Genomic DNA, 25,772 nt, shown 5'->3' on the forward strand with positions numbered 1-25,772 from the left:
GGTTTAAGAGGATGACCCACCTCAAACTCTCTCCCTGCTTCTTGATAGGTCTGGAAGCACTGCCCTATCAGAAGCTCAGACAGTGACAGGGATCATGCCTTTTCTGCTCTAGCTGACTCCTCATTGGCCTCAAGGATGCATTGATATGCACCCTATCAGCCCCATTTTAGTAGCTATACTGTGCTGCCTGAGACATGTGCAGTATGTCTGCTAAATAAAAATGATTGTGCGTTTCTAATGGGATCATAGTTGAACTACACCCCTCACATATGCAATCTAGACATCCATCCAGTGTGCTGTGCTTTTAAATAACACTCTGTAGCTAAATTGTCCTTTGGCCCTCTCCTGCTTCTCTTGTCATTGGAAGCGTAATGGAGAGGTGTGGTGGCTGACCTACGCACTGCAGAGTGTTTGCATGATCACTGCTAATTTAAATTATTACAATCGTAATAATTTAATTTAGCTGTGGTGCCACAGGGGCTTACAGGTGGCAGTGCTATGCCCTTAAGCCCCTGAAGTGGAAATCCCACTGCCTACAGTAGGAGTCCGAGGGGACGAGCAAGATGTAATACTTTGAATGCAAACAACCTTTATCCAGTACGATATAGTTGTTTTGGATGATTCCATTAAGTTGATGCCTTGGAGTGATCCAGAGATGTCAATTAGATAGGCAGATGAATGCTCCTGCTCTAGGGCAGATCTAGGTTTCAGTTTCTAAGGCCAGGTTTCAGCTAGGCTGACAGACTTTATCTGTGTAAATTTGAGGAATCAAAAATCCTCACCCCAGATTGACCGGATACCCCATAATTAGCTGTATGTGAATTTTTATGGGCTAAATGATAACTTGAGTTATATGGACTTAATGACCTGTACAGAAAGGGTCATTGTGTAACTTAAATGATTTCACGTATCACAGCAGAAGAGTTGTGCTGTAATGGCCCTGTATTGTAGGAGGCTGGCCTGGTTTGTAGTGGGTACCAAGGGGTACTTACACTCTGCACCAGGTCCAGGTATCCCTTATTAGTGTAGAGAGGTGTCTAGCAGCTTAGGCTGATAGAAAAGGTAGCTTAGCAGAGCAGCCTAGGCTGAACTAGGAGACATGCAAAGCTCCCACTATACCACTGGTGTCATATGCACAATATCATAAGAAAACACAATACACAGATATACTAAAAATAAAGGTACTTTATTTTTATGACAATATGCCAAAAGTATTGCAGTGAGTACCCTCAGTATGAGGATAGCAAATATACACAAGATATATGTACACAATACCAAAAATATGCAGTAATAGCAAAAGGAAGTAATGCAAGCAATGTATAGTCACAATAGATTGCAATGAGAGCACATAGGTATAGGGGCAACACAAACCATATACTCTAGAAGTGGAATGCGAACCAGGAATGGACCCCAAACCTATGTGAGCTTGTAGAGGGTCGCTGGGACTGTAAGAAAACAGTGAGGGTTAGAAAAATAGCCCACCCCAAGACCCTGAAAAGTAGGTGTAAAGTGCACCTAAGTTCCCCAAAGAGCACAGAAGTCGTGATAGGGGATTTCTGCAAGGAAGACCAACACCAGCAATGCAACAATGATGGATTTCCGGACGAGAGTACCTGTGGAACAAGGGGACCAAGTCCAAGAGTCGCGACAAAGTCGAGATTGGGCAGATGCCCAGGAAATGCCAGCTGAGGATGCAAAGAAGCTGCCACCGGATGGTAGAAGCTGTGGATTCTGCAAGATCGAAGAGGACTAGGAAATTCCCCTTTGGAGGATGGATGTCCCACATCATGAAGAAGCTTGCAGAGGTGTTCCCACGCAGAAAGACCGCAAACAAGCCATGCTAGCTGCAAGGGTCGCGGTTAGGGTTTTTGGATGCTGCTGTGGCCCAGGAGGGACCAGGGTGTTGCCAATTGCGTGAGGAGACAGAGGGGGCGCCCAGCAAGACAAGGAGCCCTCACAGAAGCAGGCAGCACCCGCAGAAGTGCCAGAACAGGCACTACGAAGAAGAGTGAACCGGAGCTCACCCGAAGTCACAAAAGAAGATCCCACGACGCCGGAGGGCAACTCAGAAGGTTGTGCACTGCAGGTTAGAGTGTCGGGGACCCAGGCTTGGCTGTGCACAAAGGAAATCCTGGAAGAGTGCACAGGAGCCGGAGCAGCTGCAAATCACACGGTACCCAGCAATGCAGTCTAGCGTGGTGAGGCAAGGACTTACCTCCACCAAACTTGGACTGAAGAGTCACTGGACTGTGGGAGTCACTTGGACAGAGTTGCTGAGTTCCAGGGACCTCGCTTGTCGTGCTGAGAGGGGACCCAGAGGACCGGTGATGCAGTCTTTTGTTGCCTGCGGTTGCAGGGGGAAGATTCTGTCGACCCACGGGAGATTTCTTCAGAGCTTCTAGTGCAGAGAGGAGGCAGACTACCCCCACAGTATGCACCACCAGGAAAACAGTCGAGAAGATGTCCGGATCAGTGATACAAGGTTGCAGTAGTCGTCTTTGCTACTTTGTTGCGGTTTTGCAGGCATCCAGAGCAGTCAGCGGTCGATTCCGTGGCAGAAGGTGAAGAGAGAGATGCAGAGGAACTCTGAGCTCTTGCATTCGTTATCTAAAGAATTCCCCAAAGCAGAGACCCTAAATAGCCAGAAAAGGAGGTTTGGCTACCTAGGAAGGAGGATAGGCTAGCAACACAGGTAAGAGCCTATCAGAAGGAGTCTCTGACGTCACCTGCTGGCACTGGCTACTCAGAGCAGTCCAGTGTGCCAGCAGCACCTCTGTTTCCAAGATGGCAGAGGTCTGGAGCACACTGGAGGAGCTCTGGGCACCTCCCAGGGGAGGTGCAGGTCAGGGGAGTGGTCACTCCCCTTTCCTTTGTCCAGTTTCACGCCAGAGCATGGCTGGGGGATCCCTGAACCGGTGTAGACTGGCTTATGCAGAGATGGGCACCATCTGTGCCCATCAAAGCATTTCCAGAGGCTGGGGGAGGCTACTCCTCCCCAGCCCTGACACCTTTTTCCAAAGGGAGAGGGTGTAACACCCTCTCTCTGAGGAAGTCCTTTGTTCTGCCTTCCTGGGCCAAGCCTGGCTGGACCCCAGGAGGGCAGAAACCTGTCTGAGGGGTTGGCAGCAGCAGCAGCTGCAGTGAAACCCCGAGAAAGGTAGTTTGGCAGTACCCGGGTCTGTGCTAGAGACTCAGGGGATCATGGAATTGTCTCCCCAATGCCAGAATGGCATTGGGGTGACAATTCCATGATCTTAGACATGTTACATGGCCATGTTCGGAGTTACCATTGTGACGCTGTACATAGGTAGTGACCTATATACAGTGCACGCGTGTAATGGTGTCCCCGCACTCACAAAGTCTGGGGAATTTGCCCTGAACAATGTGGGGGCACCTTGGCTAGTGCCAGGGTGCCCACACACTAAGTAACTTAGCACCCAACCTTTACCAGGTAAAGGTTAGACATATAGGTGACTCATAAGTTACTTAAGTGCAGTGGTAAATGGCTGTGAAATAACGTGGACGTTATTTCACTCAGGCTGCAGTGGCAGGCCTGTGTAAGAATTGTCAGAGCTCCCTATAGGTGGCAAAAGAAATGCTGCAGCCCATAGGGATCTCCTGGAACCCCAATACCCTGGGTACCTCAGTACCATATACTAGGGAATTATAAGGGTGTTCCAGTATGCCAATGTGAATTGGTAAAATTGGTCACTAGCCTGTTAGTGACAATTTGTAAAGAGAGAGCATAACCACTGAGGTTCTGGTTAGCAGAGCCTCAGTGGTTACAGTTAGGCATCACACAGGGAACACATACATATAGGCCACAAACTTATGAGCACTGGGGTCCTGACTAGCAGGATCCCAGTGACACATAACAAATATATGGAAAACATAGGGTTTTCACTATGAGCACCGGGCCCTGGCTAGCAGGATCCCAGTGAGACAGTGAAAACACCCTGACATATACTCACAAACAGGCCAAAAGTGGGGGTAACAAGGCTAGAAAGAGGCTACTTTCTCACATGTATGCATAAATGTTAGTAAAACTGCCATTGTTTCCCCTCCCTTGGCAGATGTGTATGCCATGGAGTGCATATGTGTGGTGGAAGCTTGCTTGATGTCTGCTGTATTGTAACTCTTCTGTGTGTAAAGGAATCCTACTGTGTTACTGCCTGAACTGTTCCTGCCTTGCATGCCTGGAAGCTTGCACTCTTGTTGTCTGTGCTTCACCTGTTCTGTGTATGTGAGGGAAACTTCTCTTGCAGCAGTCTTTGCACTACTATTCTCTCTTTGAGGGATGCTTGCACTACTTCGTATACTCTGTATGTGTGTGTATACTGGTGTTGACTATAGCTATATCTATTTTGCATGTGTAGATGAAGCTGAAGGAAACATTTCCACTACATGAAATCAATTGACTTTGTTTATGAAACAAACATGTAAGGTTTAAATGGCAGTTACTTTTTAGTTTGTTAGAAATTACCTATTTTAGAAAAAAAATGACCATTTGAAAACAATTACTATTAACAGTGTTCCAGTGTTCAGTTTAGCTTTATTTGAAATGTATCTGGTTTTGGAGAAAAGATTCAAAGGCTTGTCAGATATTTATGCTGTGGGCACCCAGACGTTCAAATAAGGAGGTCAGTGGTGCCACACAAATCCCTCCTGTCCTTAACACTAATGTCCACATTTTTTCAATACCTTAAATGCTTATTTTAATGGTTGCATATTGGGATTTTTAGTCCACAGAAAGCTCACTTGTCACCAAAACCGAAGTGGAGGCAAAGGAGCCACCAGAGGAGATACATACAGAACCAGAGCCACCAAACCCATTCAGTCAGTTAACAGATCAAGAACTAGATGAATACAAAAAAGAAGTGGAAAGGAAAGAAATTGGTCTTCAAGGTGAGTATCATTACAAACTGAAATTATGTTCAGCCCAAATCAAAATAAATGTAACATTGACATTGCTTGTTGATTCACAAACAGATTAAGGCTTCTTGTAGAAATGTCTTTAATGTGGAAGATGGTAAGATGTTGACATTGTAGAAGTGTCATACGTTAGGGATTATGCAACGATTTACACTTGGGATCAAACTATGTACTGGATTAATGGTCTAGGTATGAGTTGGTGCCCACAGAGAACTGACTATCCTGCATTGCATATCAGTTGACCTCCTGATACGTTGGTTTGTTTGTTTATTTAGAGCTCTAGGATACAAAGTTTAGGGTCAAGGGTAAGGAAAGTCCACAGGTAGAATAAGGATTCTGTAAGAAACTAGGTTATTGGTTGGGGCAGTGGGGGGTGAAAGCCAAAGCGAAAAACAACTACAATCCTTGTTGGGGTGAACAACAAAAGTCACTAAATAATGTGCTTAACCTTCTGGTAGCATGGCACAAAAGCAGTGAGGCTTACATTAGAGGCAGCATGTTTATGCAGCATAAAAATGGTAAAAGGGTGAAAACACAACAAAAGAAAAATCCCAGACAAATTTAGAAAAGATATAATAAATGTGGAACTGGAAATATTCAATTTGAAATCTTTAGGTAGCTATACCATCTAAAATCACAAAGCAGCACTCATGGCCATCTGGTCTTGCTAGGTCGTAGGAAAGTCACAAGTTCAGGCCGACTGATGGAGCACAAGTCGGATACAGGGACAGGATAGTCCTGCTGAAAATGATACTTTCTTACAGTCCGGCACAAAGAGTTCTGTTCACGGTGGAGGAGGCCGCGAGGAGCAAGAAGAGCATTGTAGATGGCTGTTTCTGTAGCACGAAGAGCAGGGCTGGCATCAGGGATGGTTGTTGCTGTAGTGCAGTGGTTCCCAAACTTTTTCGATCCCCGGCTCCTTTGACCTATTGGCCGTGTTGGCCACGGCTCCCCATTATGTTACTTTTTTTTGGCGGGTGGGGGAACGTAATCCCAGCCTGTACCTGTACCTACACTATTTACAGTTTGATTTCTTAATTCTCTCGTTCAGGTTCCTGAAAACCATTTATTTTAAACTATTTCTTTTATTTTGTCATAGGGATATTATTAATGGTACTCTGGCGCCCTCCGCTGGTCACAATAATTAATGCAGGGGGTTTTGTTTCCAAAACCACGGTGAAAAGCTACCGATTAAAAGCACCTCCGAGTGGTTTCCAGACTGTGTGCGGCGCCCCTGGCTAATTTTGACGGCGCACCAAGGAGCCGCGGCGCACAGTTTGGGAACCACTGCTGTAGTGTGAAGATCCTATTGGGCATTGTGGCCGGTCCTTGCTGGAGCTACACATTGGTTGTCACTGTAAACTATTGTTGGTGTATCGCGAAGTGCAGATCTAGTGTTTCTGGTTGTCTTTTGCAGCCCCTGTAGCATGAAGAGTCTAGTTCACCTTTGCATTGGCAGTCGTTGCAGGCAAATGAGTCCAAAACTTGAGGATATCATCTTTATCTCAGAAGGAGCTCAACCGATGGCACCCAAGGCTCCAGGACCTAGGGAGAGACCTTTTTGGGATCAGGGACTCACTCCAGCAGAGCTGAGGCAGGTCCAGGCATGTAAGATGCATCAGCTTTGCTGGACAGTTGCAGGGAGGCCGCTGGAGCTTGTTGTCTCCTTGTAGCTCAGACATGAGTTAAGCCAACAGACTCTTGGAGCAAATCAGGATAGTCTGGGATGAAAGGAGCAGGGCCAGTCTTCCTTCTCAGAAAGCAAGCCAGTACTCAGGAAGCAGGGCAATCCCGTGGGAGTAGCAGGGCAGTCCTATGGGGAGGCAAGGTAGTCCATCTTTTGTAATGTCCACAGTTCCAGGAATGTATTGAGGAATGGTTCTGGTGGTCCATAATTTACACCTGGTGCCAGCCTTTCAAGTGGTAGGTTTCCATATACTACCACCACATATAGGGGGTCATTCTGACCTTGGCGGACGGCGGAGGCTGTCCGCCAAGGTACCGCCGTCAGAACACCGCACCGCGGTCGAAAGACCGCGGCGGTGATTCTGACATTTGCCCTGGGCTGGCGGGCGGCCGCCAAAAGACCGCCCGCCAGCCCAGGGCAAATCAACCTTCCCACTAGGATGCCGGCTCAGAATTGAGCCGGCGGAGTGGGAAGGTGCGACGGGTGCAGTTGCACCCGTCGCGTATTTAAGTGTCTGCTGGGCAGACACTGAAATACTTTTTGGGGCCCTCTTACGGGGGCCCCTGCCGTGCCCATGCCATTGGCATGGGCACGGCAGGGGCCCCCAGGGGCCCCGCGGCACCCCCTACCGCCATCCTGTTCATGGCGGGAGAGCCGCCATGAACAGGATGGCGGTAGGGGGTGTCAGAATCCCCATGGCGGCGGAGCGCGCTCCGCCGCCATGGAGGATTCAGACGGGCAGCGGAAAGTCGGCGGTACACCGCCGACTTCCCGTTTCTGGCCGCGGCTGAACCGCCGCGGTCAGAATGCCCAGCGGTGCACCGCCAGCCTGTTGGCGGTGCTACCGCCGACCTCCGCCATGGCGGTAATTACCGCCATGGTCAGAATGACCCCCATAGTCCTGGAAAGTTCTTCCCTTCCCATGTCAGGGCTACGAGAAGTCTGGTGTGTCAAAAGACTATTACAGGTTTCTTCGTGTTTGCTGGACATAAGCCCTTTGAAGTGTAAATGGGTCAAGGCACAGCTCTGCCCCTGGCCATCCTTCCAGATGACCCTTCCTGCCAACTGCTAGTCCCTTTGTGTCACTGGGAGGAATACACAAACCCCCAGATCAGAGCCATTCACAGTCAGGTGATCCAGGCCACTTGCGGATGCCACAAATGATTAGGACAAGAAAATGACAACTCCCTAAAAGTATCATTTTCATAATTGTGACTCAAAATCCAACGTTATAATTAAAGAAGATTTTAAATTACAATTCATTTGAGTGTAAACACCATATCTGTACCTGCTACCAATCAACAGTTCTCACTTATTATATATAATAAGTCAACCCTATGTTCGTCAATGGGAGAGATTGGCCTTACAACAGTGAAAGACTTCTTTAAGAGTTTTTCACTGCCAGGGATTGTAAAATATGTCCTACTTTTCAAATACAATGCATCATATCTTATGAGCCTTCATGGCCTACCTTACCAGTGATGTATATTTATTAAAGAGGACGGATTAGGACTGGCAAAAGGTTTATTTTTGTGAGGTTGAAATGACAGTTTAAAACTGCACTACAGGCTGCAGTGGCAGGACTGAGACATTTTTTCAAAGGCTACTTTAGTGGGCGGCACAAACAGTGCTGCAGACCCACTAGTAGCATTCAGTTTACATGTCCTGGGCACCTGTAGTACCATTTACCAGGTACCTACAAGCAAACTAAGGGGGTTATTCCAACTTTGGAGGAGGTGGTAATCCGTCCCAAATGTGACAGATTTACCACCAGCCGTATTACGAGTTCCATAGGATATAATGGACTCGTAATACGGCTGGTGGTATATCCGTCACTTTACCGTCACTTTTGGGACGGATTACCACTTCCTCCAAAGTTGGAATAACCCCCTAAATGTGCCAATTAGGTGTAAACCAATTTCACCTTGCTTGAAGGAGAGAGGACAAGCACTTTAGCACTGATAAGCATTGGTAAGACCAAAAGCCAACAAAAACAAAATCAGCAAAACAGAAGGAGTGAAGGTTAAATGTTTTGGGCAAATACCATCCAAGGATGTCAGTTCTAATACAGCCCTTAATAGTTTATTCTCTGTCAGTATCCCAGTTGTCACAAGTCTTCAGCAGCATGCCAATTTCACCATGTTTGAAGGAGACAGCACAAGCACCTTTTCACTAGTTAGCAGTGGTAAATCGCACAGAGATCTACAACCCTCCCAATCTCATGCTGGGATCTGATTGTCTTCCAACACTTAAACAAGGAAGTGTTTTTAGCCATCTTGGGACTCTACTTCAGCCGAGTCCTAGAAAAAAAAGATTAAAAAAAGAAAAGGGGCCAGGGTAGGAACACCCTGATCCCTTAGCTCTGATGCTGGGGTCCCAGAGGCACCTCCCCAGAGCAAAAAAGCATTTGTAATTTTTTTTTAGCTGGATGTTGAGGCGGATCCGTGGATTGGGCGAAAATGTAAAGAAATAAAAAAAAAAAAACAAGTGCGGGGTCCTGCACTTGTTTATATGAAGCCCCCAGATGGGCCAGGACCTGGAGGCATGTTAAAAATAAGGACAGTGAGCATGGGGCCCCCCTCCTGGGCCTACTGTAGCCCCCAGGACAGCTACCTCCCTAAGGCGATTATTACATTGAATGGGGGTGGCCATGCAGCCCCCCACACCCTGGGTACCACCCTCTCTCTGGGGAAAATACTTAGTAGGGGGTCCTGTGTACCCCCCTTGCCCTGTGGACCGCCACCTCCCCAGGGCATATACATATACATACATACATACAAAGATTATTCCTATGTCATTGCCAAACATATTAGGAGATGAGAGTCGAGGTTGATTATGATAATTGGAACAGAAATACCTTGGGGTCAAAATACGGATGCTAAGCTTTATGTGCAAGTATGAACAAATCCTTGAACTTGTTGAAAAACCTCCAATTAGATTTAATGATTTATTGCTCAGGAATTTATAATTTACTGTATTGATATTATTTATGATATATGCTGTCTGATATAATATCTTTGCCTATACAAACCATTCCAAAGGATGCACATGTTTGTGAATTTGCTTAGTGTCATGAGATTAGTTGCTCATTGGGAGGAGGAAATGCTGTTGGTTAAATGGTATTTTACCGAAATTGTAATTGTGTAATGTAGCAGAATTACTGCTGTTCTTCTAATATATACTGTTTATCTCCTTTTGATAAATTATGTTTTCATTAAATGATTGATTAGATTTTACCACTAGTGAGTAACAACTTGAGCAAATTGAGAAGGTACTTTACCAGAATTGCAATTGCAGCATGGAGCATAATAACTGTTATCCTATCAATTTATACTGCACATTCCTTTTTCTATAATTAATTATATTATTATTTTGATTGACTGAAAAAGATTGCATAAGGCATAGACAAAATTATTTTCACACACTCTGTGTGTGTGTGTGTGTGTGTGTGTGTGTGTGTGTACACCTTTATGAAAGTGTGTGGGCAAAAAGGGGAATGTTCCTTTAAATTGACGTTTTGCACTGCACTATGGGTTGGCCAAGTCAAGGCTTTTGCCAAAACACGTAGGCCAGGCTTTTCTTTATGGCACCTCGCACTTTGCACTTTATAATTATGAAATAAAAAAAAAACTTTTAACAGCAAGTTTATGTGTACCGGTTTGTGCCGTCACATGGATTTGCCCGAAGGTGAAGGTTGTGCATTGGGACAGGAGTCCTAGGAGAAAATCATATATCTATAATATATATTCTAATATATATATATATATATACACACACACACACTAATGATGCTATTAGCAAGCCTTCTACTATGATAAATTAAGCAACCATCTCAAAGCATCCACAATGTCAACAAATTTTATCTTGATGGTCCAATTTATATTTTATTATAATTCTGATATTTTCTAATTAATTTGCTTATACATGATTTATAATTTATAATTTTGTATATTAATTATACATAGATATCCAAAACCTCTTCTTTTATTTTTTTAAAAACTATAAGCTTGTTACACAGAATGCAGAAAAAGGGCAATATTTTTGGCACTTTTCAGTAAACAATAGGTACAATATCCCTAAATTTTTCAGAAGACTGAGGCCAGTGTGCAGTCTGCCTTGCCCACCTTTTTGATCTACTTATCTTTTGGGTCATTACTTAAACAAGGTGCACGTCAGAGCCACCCATGAGATCCAGCCAGTCCTTATCCCTTGTCATTGTAGCCAACCCCACAGCATTCAAACACAAGCTTTTTAGTAGCTTGCCACTTCCCTTACTCTGTAGTGTGCCTACTTGGTGCCTCCTTGGTGCAGGGGCAAGGTGTATCCTGAGATAGATGCTGCGACAATGCCTGCTTCAGTTCTACTTGCAGTTGGTCAGTAGGAACTCCATAAAGTCTTGGCGCCAAGCTGATCATGGCCCAGTTGAATACTTGCCTGATTGACTAATCACATATTGGGTCTTAACTGCCTGGATAGCTGGGCTTACTAGGAAATAAAAAGATATATGAAGGAGTCTCATCCATCTACCATCTGGATTTCATTTCCAATCCAGATGGCACAGGCTGAGCTCCACATTTTTCATCCAACCCCCAACCACCTCCAATCCATAGCCTTGAGCTGCTAAAAAACTAAGTTTAACTGCATTGTTTCAGTCTACCCTCTCCAACTCCTTTAGCTGGTACGTAGCTATATGTAACATAGAGCTTGGAGACTTTGGATGACTAGGGGGAGGCAGGGCACATTAGTCATAACCATAGCTTGTGGCTTTTTAATTTTCACACCAAACACAGTAATGTTCAAATGGCTGTTTGTCAAACTGCCCGTGGACTTTCCTGCTACTTTGTTACTGTTAAGTTAAGATAGAGAGCTAGTTTCCTCCAGTATGTGGACATAATCCCAACCTGCTACATTTGGAACAATCCCTAAACTGTGTGGCTGGAATGCACAAAGCAGAGAAGATGTTCCTTCAGATAAAGAACTCCTGGTAATTGCTACTTTGTGCATCATAGAAGAAACCTTATGGAACTCATCTTCACCTTTGGTATTCTACACCTTGCCTCAACTCATACCTCTCAATATTTAAGTATAATATAGGCATGAATTTGTCCCAAGCAACTGAGTATCTGGTTTACTTATTTATGGGTTTTACATAGCGCTAGCCTCAGACTCCACAGCACATTAGTGTCCTTTGCGTTGAACAAAAACACAAACTTGTGTGAGAAATACATAAAAGACAGAAACATCGAGAGGATTTGAGAATGCAGAATTCATGCTACATGGTTAAAAAAAAAAAGATCAAGGGAAGATAGGGAGAGAAAAGCCTAGGTAGGGAAGGAGAAGTTAAATACATAAACACAGATCGGGGTAGTGCTCACACAAGGAAGGAAAGGAATCAACTATCAAGGTGAAAAAGTCACTTGTCCTTTATTTATTGGTGAGGATGAGGAAAGATAGGATTTAAATGATCAGGTGACAAATGAATACTAGAGTTTTCAATTTGTTTCATAAGGGGACAATATTTGCTGTCATTTCAGATCCTCATGAAATGTTTTACAAAGTGAGAGGTGTCCTGGAAAATTTTGGGTAGGTGCCTAGTACAAGCTGAAGAATTTAATTTTCATTCAAATAATGTCTTTGATTCTAAGGTTTCCTACACTTCCAGACGTATTTATCTTAGAGTGGAAATGTGCTAATTTCTATGTATTGAAGGCTTTGAAAGAGAGGCAAGCCAACAACAACTTAATTCTGATTTTCACAGATAGCCAATGAAGATACTTTGGGTATTGTTGCGTAGCCTATGGTCATATTTAGTACAGCCAGACAAGTATGAATACTATATGAAGTAAAGGTAGTATACAAAGGAATTTTTGGTACTCTGATGAACGGAGTTTCCATAGTCAATTTTGGAAATGATGGCTTCAGTTATGGCTCAGAAACTTAAGTTTAGTAAAGATTTGTTTGAGTCCTTTTATTGTGATGATGGCTGTCCTAGATGATCTCACTGTCCGCTAAATGTTTGTTTTCATTGACAGGCTTGCGGCAATTCACAAATCACGGTATTTGACTTCTTGGGAACAACTGGATTTAAAAACCATCAGTTTTATGTTCCACAACCCAAATCCTATTCAGATTTAGATGTTCATGGGGAATGAACATAGATTTAATCTTTTCTGTGTTTTGCTTCTGGAAGTGTAAATACATCAGTTTTTTACTGTGTACTTGCGGTGTTTAAAAGTGAAAATGTTAGCAAATAAGGTGAATTTCATGGAAACCCACATGTCAGCAACATGTTTGTGGATGAACTCTCCTGGCTTTCAATGGCTCTCTGTACAAGTTGAACAATGTTTGGGTCAAAATAAAGCTCAGTGGGACTTCACATGTGATTTGTTTCTGGGTCAGAGCAGGTATTGTCCACTTACAACTACTGAGGTTGCTGAGGTATGACATGAGCCATCTCAAAACAATGTTCATGAATCCAATACAAGTCTTGAGGATTTCAGTGAGACTTGGATGACCAATTGTGTCAAAGACCAGTGAAGAGTAGAGGACTAGAAGGTAAGCATCTCCATTGTCCATCTTGTGGTGAGCATCTTCCAAAATTTTGGTGTTTACAATTTTAGTGTGATAGCTTTTACAAACACCAGAAGTTTCTCATTTACTATAATCATTCAGAGATTAATTGCAACATGTTTTTCAGTGTCTTTGTCAAGACATGGTAGAATGTATTACTAATTTGTAATTCAGGAGTAAGTTAAGGTCTTTTTCCATTCTTTTGCTTCTAACAGAGTGATCTAACTTTTTTGTTTTTGTTTTAAAGCTTCAGGGTAAATATCTTTCAGAAGGGAGGCGTTAGTTATGCTGCACCTTTTTTTGGCATAAACCCGGAAGAGGGTTTTGAGAAGACTAGCCAGTAGAAGATCATCAGAGGTAGTTTCAAGAACTAACAACCTTAGATAACTTTCTTCTGAAATTGGAGAGAAATTAGCTCCAGTGTTTTTCTTATGAGATGAAGATTGACTCTTAATGTTTTTGAAGTAGTTAAGAGTTTACAAAATGAGGTCATTTTGACTGACATAAATTCTTGAAATTCCACAAATTTTTTTCTCTGACCTTGGTGGAACCTGTGTCTGAGGCTTGGTATTGTTATTTACATTTTCAAAAAGCTCTTTTGGCTTCCATATAAAGATTTGTTTCTTCTTCTGTTTCAAATCTTTTTGTTGGTTTTATACATAAAACAAGTTGTGTCTCTTTTTGTTGAACAAAGATGACTTTTGTGGTAATTACCACACATTTGTATTTTAGCTTTGAGTGACCTGTGGTAATTTAATTTTCATTGTGGATTTTTAGATTTTTCCTCTTGTGGCGAAGTTCATTTGAAAACATGGGTTGTAGCTATTCGAGGCATTTTCCTCTGCTTTATATGGGCTAGATTAACAGCAATTTCCAAAATGGATTTGTTTTAACATTCCAGTGTTGAATTTATATCAGAGGTGACTGAAATGTTACATATGCAATAACTGAGGGATATTACTGATGTGTCTTCAGAAATTTGGTTTGAAGGATATTTAAAGAAAGCCTCAGCTCCACCACAGAGAATATTTTTCATCTGCTAAAACATGCAGACCATTCAACCATTAGCCATAGACAAATTAATACTTTCGGTCAGACCCAATAATCAGTTATACAGTGAAGCTCAGTCATTCTTTGCTTGGTTACATTACTGCCTGTATATAATTGAAGCACATAATAATAACTATAGTTTTATTTTTAATCTCATGCTAGCAGTGAAATAATGCCAATATATCAACATTGTTTACCTTATAAATCTCTTTACTAATGGGCCATGCTACATTAAATGCAGCAAATGCATCCTCAACAATTTTATTATCCACTGAACTTGACATAGTTACGTGTGTTGAAAGATTATCCTAATGCAAATAACTCTTATGCTGCTTAGTTTACTTTAGTGTTTCCCCATCATGAGCCATATTTAGATGAGGGAACAGTTCACTTTAGTCAGTATGAAGTCCTTGTCATTAAGACTCAACCTTATCAAGAAAGTCATATCACATTATCTTGAGAGCAATATGTTTTAGGTGTACTCTGCACTCCCTTTTGAGAGAAACTACAAAATCCCCTTTTTGGTGACCTCTTACTGAACGCAGAGCTGGTTTACATAAGCTTTCAAAGCCTTACAGATGTACTACACTATTGATATAGGTGTCCTGGAATAATAACAGAGTGACATTATTAACAATTCCCCAAGACAAATGTATTGCAGATTTCAGTACCATCAGAGGAAAGATACGTGGAGACAAATGTATTGAGGAATTTACCGCCTGCCTTTAATGGTGTGAGCTCAACATCAGTTGCTAGTTGCAACCTAGAACACCGACTCCAGCCTCTTCTCTATTCCTTGTGTCCTGAGTTCCTGTCCCACTTTTGTATTGACCCCTGAGAAAATAAGGCCCTTGTTGCTGCCTTAAAAAACCAACAGTGTTGGGAAACACAAAAATTTTAGTTTATCTTTAATGGACAAACATCCTAGCCTGGGATCCTGTATTTTCTACTCAACTTTAGCTCAGGTAAAGTTCCTCAATGCTTATTTCTAAAGTATTTACAATTTCCGTTATCGAAATCCATTCATTTCTGTTATTTGTCGAAATATGCCTGGTGAATCTCCAAGATTGCCTTTGACCTTTGTGCTTCCAAGGCCCAACTCCTATGATTTATCAACAAAATAGATATATTCACTCCCCTTAATGGTAAATATGCTTAACTATGGGACCTATTCGACAACTATAGCATAAGTGAAGGGTGAGGGGCAAGTCTGACTTACTTTGCAGAAATCATGCAGATCTTTAACACCCCCTTGTCTTTGGCTTTCTTCACTTTATTTCAGCTGATCCATTTTTTGGCACCCAGGCTCATCAACTGACCTCAACAAGTCTTGGAGGTTTTTAAGAGGGGGAACCTTTGTCTTTTTCCTTCTGAAATGATATTATCTATTTCTACTTCGGTCTATTCTAGGCCTTAGTTTTAACCGAATTGATTTCTTTTTTATTTTACACCTTTTTACTTTGAACTAATTCCGTCTCCCACTTGATCTTCATTATTAAACTTTATGCTATTACCAATTTGAACCACAGGACATGCCCCATTTGTTTGCTTGATGTTATCTCAACCATTGTTTCTATTTAACCCTTTCAGTGCCGTGGATGAGCTGGTCTCGTCCTTGGCCACAGTCGCAGAGGACAAGATCAGCTTGTCATGCAACTGGCCCATGGGTGGAGCACTAGTGCTCCCCGTGGGCCCATCCACCCACACCCCCCAGTAAGGGTTGGCAGGGGAAGCGACCTCCCCTGACCCCCTGTGACCCACCCCCCAGTGACGTCTGATGACATCAGCATGCAGTAGCGCGCTGGCATTATCAAGGGTCGCCCCCATTGCTCTGAAAGCTCAGATTCCAGCGCAATCGGAAGACAAATGAAATCTTTTCCTTTCCTCCAATGCCTCTCCGACCTGCCCCTTCTCAGGGGAAGGGGCAGGTCAGAGAGGCATCAAAGGAAAGGAAAGGCTTTTCCTTTCCTCCGATGTCTCTCTGAGCATTTCTGCAACACGATCGCATAGCAATCGTGCAGCAGAAATGCCCATTAGACGCCAGGGAGTTATATTTTTTTTTTGAGAAAGTGACATGAAAGGAGCAGCCCTGTAGCAAGGGTCGCTCACCTCAGGGGGCATTTTTTTAATAAGGCCATTTCTGTCCCCCTGGGGGCAGATCAGTCTATTTTAATTAGGCCAATCTGCCCCCAAGGGGGTGGCAGAAGCCACTAGGCACCAAGAATAATTTTAAAAAAAAAATGTTTATAGGTGGGGAGGGGCCCTTTAGGCAAGGGTAACTCCCCTGGGGGACAAATTTATTTTAGGCCAATTCTGCCCCCTTGGTGGCTGATCGGCCTATTTTTATTAGGACATAATTGCCCCCAAGGGGGGCAGAAACCACTAGACACCATTTTTTTTTTTTTTTAATGGCAATTTCACGCAAGAGGAGTGAGCCCTTAGGTAAAGGTCGCTCCCCGGGGTGGGCATTTTTTATAAGGCCATTTCTGCCCCATCACTGTATTTTACTTAGGTCGATCTGCCCCCAAGGGGGGGAAGAAACCACTACGCACCAGGGATCTTTTTAATTTTTTTTTTTTACAGATGAAGAGCACCCCTTTAGGCAAGGGTCGCTCCTCTGGGGGCAGTTTTATTTTAGGCCAATGTGCCCCCAAGGGGGGCAGAAACCACTTAGGCACCAGGGATTGGTGTGTGTTTTGTTTGGGGGAGTCATCCCCAGACAAGGGTCGCTCCCCATGGGGGCACATTACTGTTGGCCATTTCTGCCCCAAATAAATGGGGACAAAGTTGTTCTGCCCACTGGTGGGCAGATGGGGCAATTAACCCTAGTTCACTCTTCGGAAGGCAGAAAGCCTAATAGATGCCAGGGAATTTACCAAAAAATAAAAAATTGTTGGGTGGTGGCTACCAACCAGTAGGGGCATGGTTATGTACCAACCCCAACTGAAGGGGGGAAGAATTTTAGCTCTCCCCCGCACACTAAAAGATCTTATCCCAACGGCAAGCACGAGGACATTTGATTATTTTTTATTTTACATTTGGGTCATGACAGCTTGGCTAACTCTGAAAATCGGCCCACTTGGAATGGTGAGGGCTGCATTTTTTGGACTTTGGGACGCTGCCATGTAGAAAAATCTACGAGACCTCAACACATCTGAAAACTAAACATCTGGGTGAGTCCAGGGTGGTGTGCTTTACATGCACTCCTTACCATTTTCTTACCCACAATACCCTGCAAACCTCCAAATTTGCTTGAAAACACACATTTTTGTGATGGAACCTTTTGGAATCTGCAGGAATCCACAAAATTCCTATGACCCAGCACTTTTTCAAACTGCTCTTTTGGACCCGCTTTGGTTCCCCCTCAATTTCCACTTGGTTTTGGATCTTCCCTGTCACAGGCTCTTGGCCCACCTACACAAGTGAGGTATCATTTTAATCGGGAGACTGAGAGGAACGTTAGTTGGTAGGAAATTTGTACCGGTGCGGTGATCCCACACAGAAATGTGGGGAAAATGCGATTTGCTTTTAGCTAAATTTGAGGTTTGCTGAGGATTCTGGGTAAGAAAACACTGGGGGATCCGCAGAGGTCACACTTCCCTGGTCTCCCTCAGGTGTCTAGTTTTCAGAATTGTCTGGGTTTGGTAGGTTTCCATAGATGGCTGCTGAGCCCAGGATCAAAAACGCAGGTGCCCCCCCTTGCAAAAACAGGTAGTTTTGTAATAGATAATTTTGATGTGTCCATGTTGTGTTTTGGGGCATTTCCTGTCGCTGGCACTAGGCCTGCCCCCACAAGTGAGGTACCATTTTTATCTGGAGACTTGGTGGAATGCTAGGTGGAAGAAAATGTGTGGCTCCTCTCCGATTCCAGAACTTTCTATCACTGAAATGTGAGGAAAAAGTGTTTTTTTGCCAAATTTTGAAGTTTGCAATGGATTCTGGGTATCAGAACTTGGTGCGAGAGCCACAAGTTACCCCATCCTGGGTTCCCCTCAGTGTAAAGTTTTCAGAAATGCCCAAGTTTGCTAGGTTTCCCTAGGTCCCGAGCTAGGCACTTTGCAAAAAACAGGTTAGTTTTCATAAGAAAAATTTGATGTGTCCATGTTGTGTTTTGGACCCTTCCCTGTCACGGGCACTAGGCTTACCCACACCAGTGAGGTACCATTTTTATTGAGAGACTTGGGGAAATGCTGGGTGAAGGAAATGTGTGGCTCCTCTCAGATTCCAGAACTTTCCATCACAAAAATGTGAGGAAAATGTGTGGTTTTGTTTTTGTGCTAAATATTGAGGTTTGCAAAGGATTCTGGGTAACAGAACCTGGTGAGGGCACCACAAGTTACCCCATCCTGGATTCACCTAGGTGTCTAATTTTCAGAAATGCACAGTTTGGTAGGTTTCTTGGGAGCCGGCTGAGCGAGAGGCCAAAATCCACATCTAGGCACTTTCCAAAAACACACCAGTTTTCAATGTAAAAATTTGATGTGTCCATTTTGTGTTTTGTGGCATTTCCTGTTGCAGGCACTAGGCCTACCAACACAAGTGAGATACCATTTCTATCAGGACTTGGGGGAATGTTGGGTGGAAGAAAGTTTGTGGCTCCTCTCAGATTCCAGAACTTTGCAGCACCGTAATGGGAGGGAAATGCATTTTTAGGACAAATTTTGAGGTTTGCAAAGGATTCTGGGTGCCAGAACCTGGTGTGAGCCCCACAAGTCACCTCATTCTGAGTTCCCCTAGGTGTCTAGTTTTCAAAAATGTATAGGTTTGCTAGGTTTCCCTAGGTGCAGGCTGAGCTAGAGGCCAAAATCCACAGCTAGGAATTTTGCAAAAAACAGGCCCGTTTTCTTTGGGAAAATGTGAGGTAAATAAAACACATTGTGTTTTGGGGCGTTTCCTGTCATGAGCACTAGGCCTACTCCCATAAGTGAGATACAATTTTTATCGGGAGACTTGGGGGAATGCTGGGTAGAAGGCAGTTTGTGGCTTCCCTCCGATTCCAGAACTTTTGAGGTTTGCAAAGGATTCTGGGTAACAGAACCTGGTGAGAGAGCCACAGGTTACCCGATCCTAGGTTTCCCTAGGTATCTATTTTTCAGAAATGCCCAGGTTTGCTAGGTTTCTCTAGGTGCTGGCTGAGCTAGAGGCCAAAATCCCGCTACGCATTTTCCCCAAAACACGTCACTTTTCAATGTAAAAATATGATGTGTCCATGTTTTTTTTGGGGGGGGAGGGGAGTTCCTGTCATGGGCACTAGACCCACCCACACAAGTGAGGTACCATTTTTATCTGGAGACTTGGGGGAACACAGAATAGAAGAACAAGTGTGATTGCCTCTTGTCCTTCTCTATATTTTCTTCCTTCCAAATGTAAGGCATTGTGCAAGAAAGAAGTATTTGAGAAATGCCCTGTAATTTACATGCTAGTATGGGAAACCCTGAATTCTGAGATGTGCAAATAACCACTGCACCTTATCTTGTCCCCATTTTGGAAATACATTTTTTTCCTTGATACCTATTTTTCACTCTTTATATTTTACCAAATGAATTGCCGTATACCCAGTATACAATGAAAACCTATTGCAAGGTGCAGCTCAGTTATTGCCTTTGGGTACCTTCGGTTCTTGATAAACCTACAAGCCCTATATATCCCCGCAACCAGAAGAGTCCAGCAGACGTAACAGTATATTGCTTTCAAAAATCTGCCATAGCAGAAGGAAGTTACAGAAGAAAATGTGGACAGAAATGGCTGGGGGTTTTTTTCAGCTCTATTTCAAATTTATTTTTCAGCTGTTATTTTCTGTAAGAAAACCTTGCAGGATCTACCTAAATGACCCCTTGCTGAATTCAGATTTTGTCTACTTTTCAGAAATGTTTAGCTGTCCAGGATCCACCATTGGTTTCACAACCATTTCTGTAACTGGAAGCAGGCTGAAAGCACAAGAAAATAGTAATAATTTTGTATTTCCCAGTAAAATGCCAAAATCGTGTTGAAAAATGTAGTTGTCTGATTCAAATCTGCATGTTCCAGAAAGCTGGGAAGATCAAATCAAATCAAATCATTAACATTTATAAAGCGCGCTACTCACCCGTGCGGGTCTCAAGGCGCTAGGGGGGAAAGGGGGGGTTATCGCTGCTCGAACAGCCAAGTCTTTAGGAGTCTCCGGAAAGCGGAGTGGTCCTGGGTGGTCCTGAGGCTGGTGGGGAGGGAGTTCCAGGTCTTGGCCGCCAGGAAGGAGAAAGATCTCCCACCCGCCGTGGAGCGGCGGGTGCGAGGGACGGCAGCAAGTGCGAGGCCAGCGGAGCGGAGGGGGCGGGTGGGGACGTAGAAGCTGAGGCGTCTGTTGAGGTATTCCGGTCCCTTGTTGTGGAGGGCTTTGTGTGCGTGGGTGAGAAGACGGAAGGTGATCCTTTTGCTGACTGGGAGCCAATGCAGGTGTCTCAGGTGTGCGGAGATGTGGCTGTTGCGGGGTACGTCGAGGATGAGGCGGGCCGAGGCGTTTTGGATGCGTTGCAGGCGGTTTTGGAGTTTGGCGGTGGTCCCGGCGTAGAGGGTGTTGCCGTAGTCTAGGCGACTCGTGACAAGGGCGTGGGTCACGGTTTTTCTGGTGTCGGCGGGGATCCAGCGGAAGATCTTGCGGAGCATACGGAGAGTGAGGAAGCAGGCGGAGGACACGGCGTTGACTTGCTTGGTCATGGTGAGAAGAGGGTCCAAGATGAAGCCGAGGTTGCGGGCGTGGTCTGCGGGGGTCGGTGCGGTGCCGAGGGCCGTGGGCCACCAGGAGTCGTCCCAGGCGGACGGGGTGTTGCCGAGGATGAGGACTTCCGTTTTTTCAGAGTTCAGCTTTAGGCGGCTGAGCCTCATCCAATCTGCGACGTCCTTCATACCCTCTTGTAGGTTGGTCTTGGCGCTGGCGGGGTCCTTGGTGAGGGAGAGTACAAGTTGGGTGTCGTCGGCGTAGGAGGTGATGATGATGTCGTGCTTGCGTACGATGTCGGCGAGGGGGCTCATGTAGACATTGAAGAGTGTCGGGCTGAGCGATGAGCCTTGAGGTACGCCGCAGATGATCTTGGTGGGTTCTGAGCGAAACGGGGGGAGGTAAACTCTTTGGGAGCGGTTAGCGAGGAAGGAGGCGATCCAGTCCAGGGCCTGGCCTTGGATCCCGGTGGAGCGTAGGCGGGTGATTAGGGTGCGGTGACAGACGGTGTCAAAGGCAGCCGAGAGGTCGAGGAGAATGAGGGCGACTGTTTCACCGTTGTCCATCAGGGTTCTGATGTCGTCTGTGACTGAGATGAGGGCGGTTTCCGTGCTGTGGTTGGTTTGGAATCCGGTTTGTGAAGGGTCGAGCAGGTTGTTGTCTTCCAGGAAGGTGGTCAGCTGTTTGTTGACGGTCTTTTCTATTACCTTGGCTGGGAAAGGTAGAAGAGAGATGGGGCGGAAGTTTTTCAGGTCGCTTGGGTCAGCCGTAGGTTTCTTTAGTAGGGCGTTGACTTCAGCGTGCTTCCAGCATTCGGGGAAGGTAGCAGAAGAAAAAGAAGAGTTGATGACGGTCTGGAGGTGCGGGGCGATGATGTCGTCGGCTTTGTTAAAGATGAAGTGCAGGCAGGGGTCCGAAGGGGCGCCGGAGTGGATAGAGTTCATGATGGATTTGGTTTCTTCCGTGTTGATGTGGGTCCAGTTGTTGAGGGTGATGTCCGGGGAAGCGGGTTCAGTGGTGTATGGTTGGGTCTGGTGTCCGAAGCTGTCGTGGAGGTCGCTGATCTTGCGATGGAAGAAAGTGGCGAGGGATTCGCACAAATCCTGTGAGGGCGTGACGGCGTTGGCGCTGGCGCTGGGGTTGGAGAACTCTTTGACGATGCTGAAGAGTTCTCTGCTGTTGTGGCTGGTGATTTCAACACCGCAAACCCTTTGTTGATGCCATTACAGGGAAAATAGAACATGCTTTTTTTTCTGCAGCCCCTTTTCCCTATTTTTCTGAAAAAAAAACTAAAAACACATTTTAGCTGTAGTTTTGCTAATTTCTTGGTCTTCTCTAGAGGAAATCACAAACTCTGGTTACCTTTAGAATCCCTAGGATGTTGGGGAAAAAAGGACGCAAATTTACGTGGATGACTTTTGTGAACAAAAAGGTATGAGGGCCTAAACACGAACTAACCTAAATAGCCAAAAAAGGCCTGGCACCGAAGGGGTTAATGCACCGCTATTTGCAGAACATTATTTTTCCCTTCACCACAAGATTTTGCCAGATCTTCTTTTTTCAGATCCATATCATCCTATTGTATTGTGCGGGAATACTCAGCCATGAAACCCCACCAAATGATCTATCATTCTGCCTTTATTATTTCACTTGTCCTGGGGGAGTCTGTTACCACTTCGATATTGCTAGATTTTACTCGAACAGGTTCCAAATCTATAATTAGTTTCTTTGTGTCCATATGACACAGCAACTACTAAATTCAGTTTTGGATGCTTGTAACCCATTTCAAAGCTTTCTTGTTAGTCAAGAGCAGGTTAAGTCCATTAGAATTACTTTCTGCTGGCTTTGACTGTACGTCATATAAATAATGCTACAAAGGAGATTAAAATCTGATAAAAGCCTTGAAGCCAGACAAAGGACGTTTAGCATGGACCACTGAGAAGCCCTTCCATTATCCTGCTAGTAACATTTCATTTCTCTTCCTTATCAGGGGAGTCATGGCTGTGGGTGATTACGGCTCCATTATAAACAAATTCTCCAACTCACCCCTTGTTATTCGAGATAGGACCTTTCACCTTTCATATGGATTCTATCTGATCCTCACAAATTGTTGTGGACTCCTGTAAAGTGCTACTACAGTGGTCATGGAAAGCTCCATCTTTACACATGTGCCTTCAGTTGGTGATTTAGCCACAGATGAATACGGGGCACACACCCCGTATTCATGCTGCTGGTATCACCCCTTCGCCATCCCCTTGCCCACATGGTTTATCTCTTTATAATCCCATCTGTTTGTCAAGTATTCCACCACCATCAATATTTTCATAGTAAGTTTTCCATCCCCCTTTTATGTGGGTTAAAAAAAAATCTTCTCTGACTATATCATGGTGGGAAACTATGTAACCTGGAGCGGTTGTGGAAGCTTCCCCACTTATTGATAAATTTTGGGCATCATGCTCCCCTTCCAAGTTCTACGAAAAAAGTGTCCTGTGTTTCTCCTTTGATTCAGTTCAGGCAACTTATAAGTGTGGAAAACTAATTGGCCATTTAATTTAGACAGTGCATAGCAAAGTCAGTTAAGGCCTCTTGATAAAATATTTAGTACTGTTAAGTTGGGAATTTAACTCTGGGTACTTTGCATTGTTACTTAGAATCATGATGGCCTGTGCAGTCTTGATTTAATTTTATACTAATATGCACATTCGTGGGAGCCGAAACTTCATGCATGGTGTGAGCTATTGTCAAGATTACTTAATTCACATTATTAGAAAATATTTTGTAAGTCTTACCAATCACTGCACCCCATTTGGGAACTTGCTTTTAAATGTTTGTGCCCTCATTGGAGGCATTCTTATAGCTGTTGTTTTTAGAATCAATATTGCTAACCATTTTGCTTTTTCCACCTTGCCTTTCCATTTGCTGGGGAGGACATCTGGAACTCTGACAATGCTTTACCTAGATTGTAACCTGAGCCCAGATGGACCGTCCCCTTCCATATTATACTCAACCAGTATAGTACCAAGTAGTAGGAAACGCGAGGCAAAGCTGCATCAGATAGGCTCGAGGATCCTTTTCAGCTAGGACATGATATAAATCCACAGATAACTTTCATGCCAGCGTGACCGTGGTTTCAAACTGGGCCGGACACTGATAGAAATCCTAGCCCAGAAACATACATCTAGTTCTCATGGCGCTGACCTAGCATGCTCACCTGCAGCCGTATGTAAAGCGAGATGGGGTAAGGAGAGATATCTTCACATGTAAGTGCTTTGCTGTGATATTAGGTGGTTTAGAAGATGCTGTTCAATGAGCCCAGAATGTACTCTAGAATACCACCCAGCATTGAGTTGCGACTATGAGGAAGACTGGTGCTGGAGCAGTTGTTTCGGAGTCTACTTCAGTGAGGAAAGGTGCAGTGTCTATAGAATGTGGACAGGATACCATGCTGTCTGTTGTTCCTTGGTAATATGTGTTTTAACGAAGAGGTTGAGGAAGAAATTAGATTAACTATGGGTCAATGTTACTGCAAATTATTCTGAGAATGGTTCTTTTTTTAGTGATACTTGAAGTACTAGAGAGTAACTCACGCTATGTGTGGGTTTAGTTTAGTGGTGCTCGGTGAGAGTGTGAGTGAGGGGCGCTGAAAGACATTGTAGCAGTTGTTTTGTGAGTTGATACAGGGTAATGGTGCAGATAATGTCTTTACACATGTTGTGCTGGAAATGTTTGTGATAGGGAGGTGCCGATTTGACTGTGCCAGATAAGTGTTGGGGTTCTGATTACTGGGATTACCTAGCAGAAGTGGCAGGGGTTATTTTCAGTTAATAGGGGTGAAACATAAACTAAGAAAGGGGACGTAATTAACAGCGGTATGTGTTCACAGAACATCACATAGGCAATCTGTTAGGCATATATGTATGTTCTGCTTTATGTGCATATGTCCAAGCACTCACTTGATGTTCCATTTAATGTTCCTCTGTGTTTATATTTGGATGTGAACTGATCACATTTTTGTGCATGTGTGCACTTATCTCTGTTTACCATATATAAAAAAATGTATTTGGTTCACACACAAAACTCGAAATATTAATTTTAATGGGAAGGTTGGAGCTTTTCACAATTTGTACATATTTCGAGAACATAAAGCAATATGCTAGGTTCCACCATATTGCCCTTTTCTTTTTTCTCCTAACTCATTCACTCTTTTTATCGAGACATGCTAATGCTTCAATTGAGACCATTAGTCATCAATACTACAGTTTGCTGTACTTGTGCTTTTTCCATGAATCAACTAAGCATACCAATTTAGGGCTATATTTATGATCTGGTGTGTGTCACTCTTGCACCACGCAAAGTGGTGCAAGATCAACACAAACCCTAAATCAGAATTATGAAGCCACGCAAGGCTACCTTGTGTGTCCCTTCATGGCTTCTTTAATCTCAAGTAATGTAATGCAGTGCAAATTGTTGCATTATATTACCTGTGTCCCATGCAACATCCATGGATATTGACGCATCGCTAGATTTACAAGAAAGTGTAAACCTGGGAATGTGCCACAAAGATGTGCCTCCCCAAGAGATGAGTACAGAGGAACATTTTTATTTCCTCTCGTTTTTGACTCTTTCTACAAGTGCTGCATTCTGCAGCACGCATAGAAAGAGGGAAAGCCTCTGCCTGCACAAAAACAATCCTGCATGCAACACAGGCACCCTTGCAGCAGGGTGCAAGGGTGTTTGTGTTGGGACTAGGCTACCTATAGTGCGCCAGCACAGGGGAAAGGACAGGAATGTGCAGTATTCTCTTAAATACCACATATTCATCCCCTTTCCCTGTGACGC

The 25,772-nt window shown here is 44.2% G+C and overlaps 1 protein-coding gene across 2 annotated transcripts in view; it reads left to right on the top strand.

The window, feature by feature from the left end:
- The window catches only part of ADD2 (adducin 2), a 309,265-nt gene that overhangs the window by 248,971 nt on the left and 34,522 nt on the right, over nucleotides 1-25,772 (top strand). For both annotated transcript variants that reach the window (XM_069214100.1, XM_069214101.1), the window contains exon 13: nucleotides 4,743-4,905. In XM_069214100.1, the coding sequence (XP_069070201.1) occupies nucleotides 4,743-4,905 (163 nt within the window). The remainder of the gene's footprint in view (nucleotides 1-4,742; nucleotides 4,906-25,772) is intronic.

Source organism: Pleurodeles waltl, chromosome 11, assembly GCF_031143425.1.
Source record: "Pleurodeles waltl isolate 20211129_DDA chromosome 11, aPleWal1.hap1.20221129, whole genome shotgun sequence".
Classification (NCBI taxonomy): domain Eukaryota; kingdom Metazoa; phylum Chordata; class Amphibia; order Caudata; family Salamandridae; genus Pleurodeles; species Pleurodeles waltl.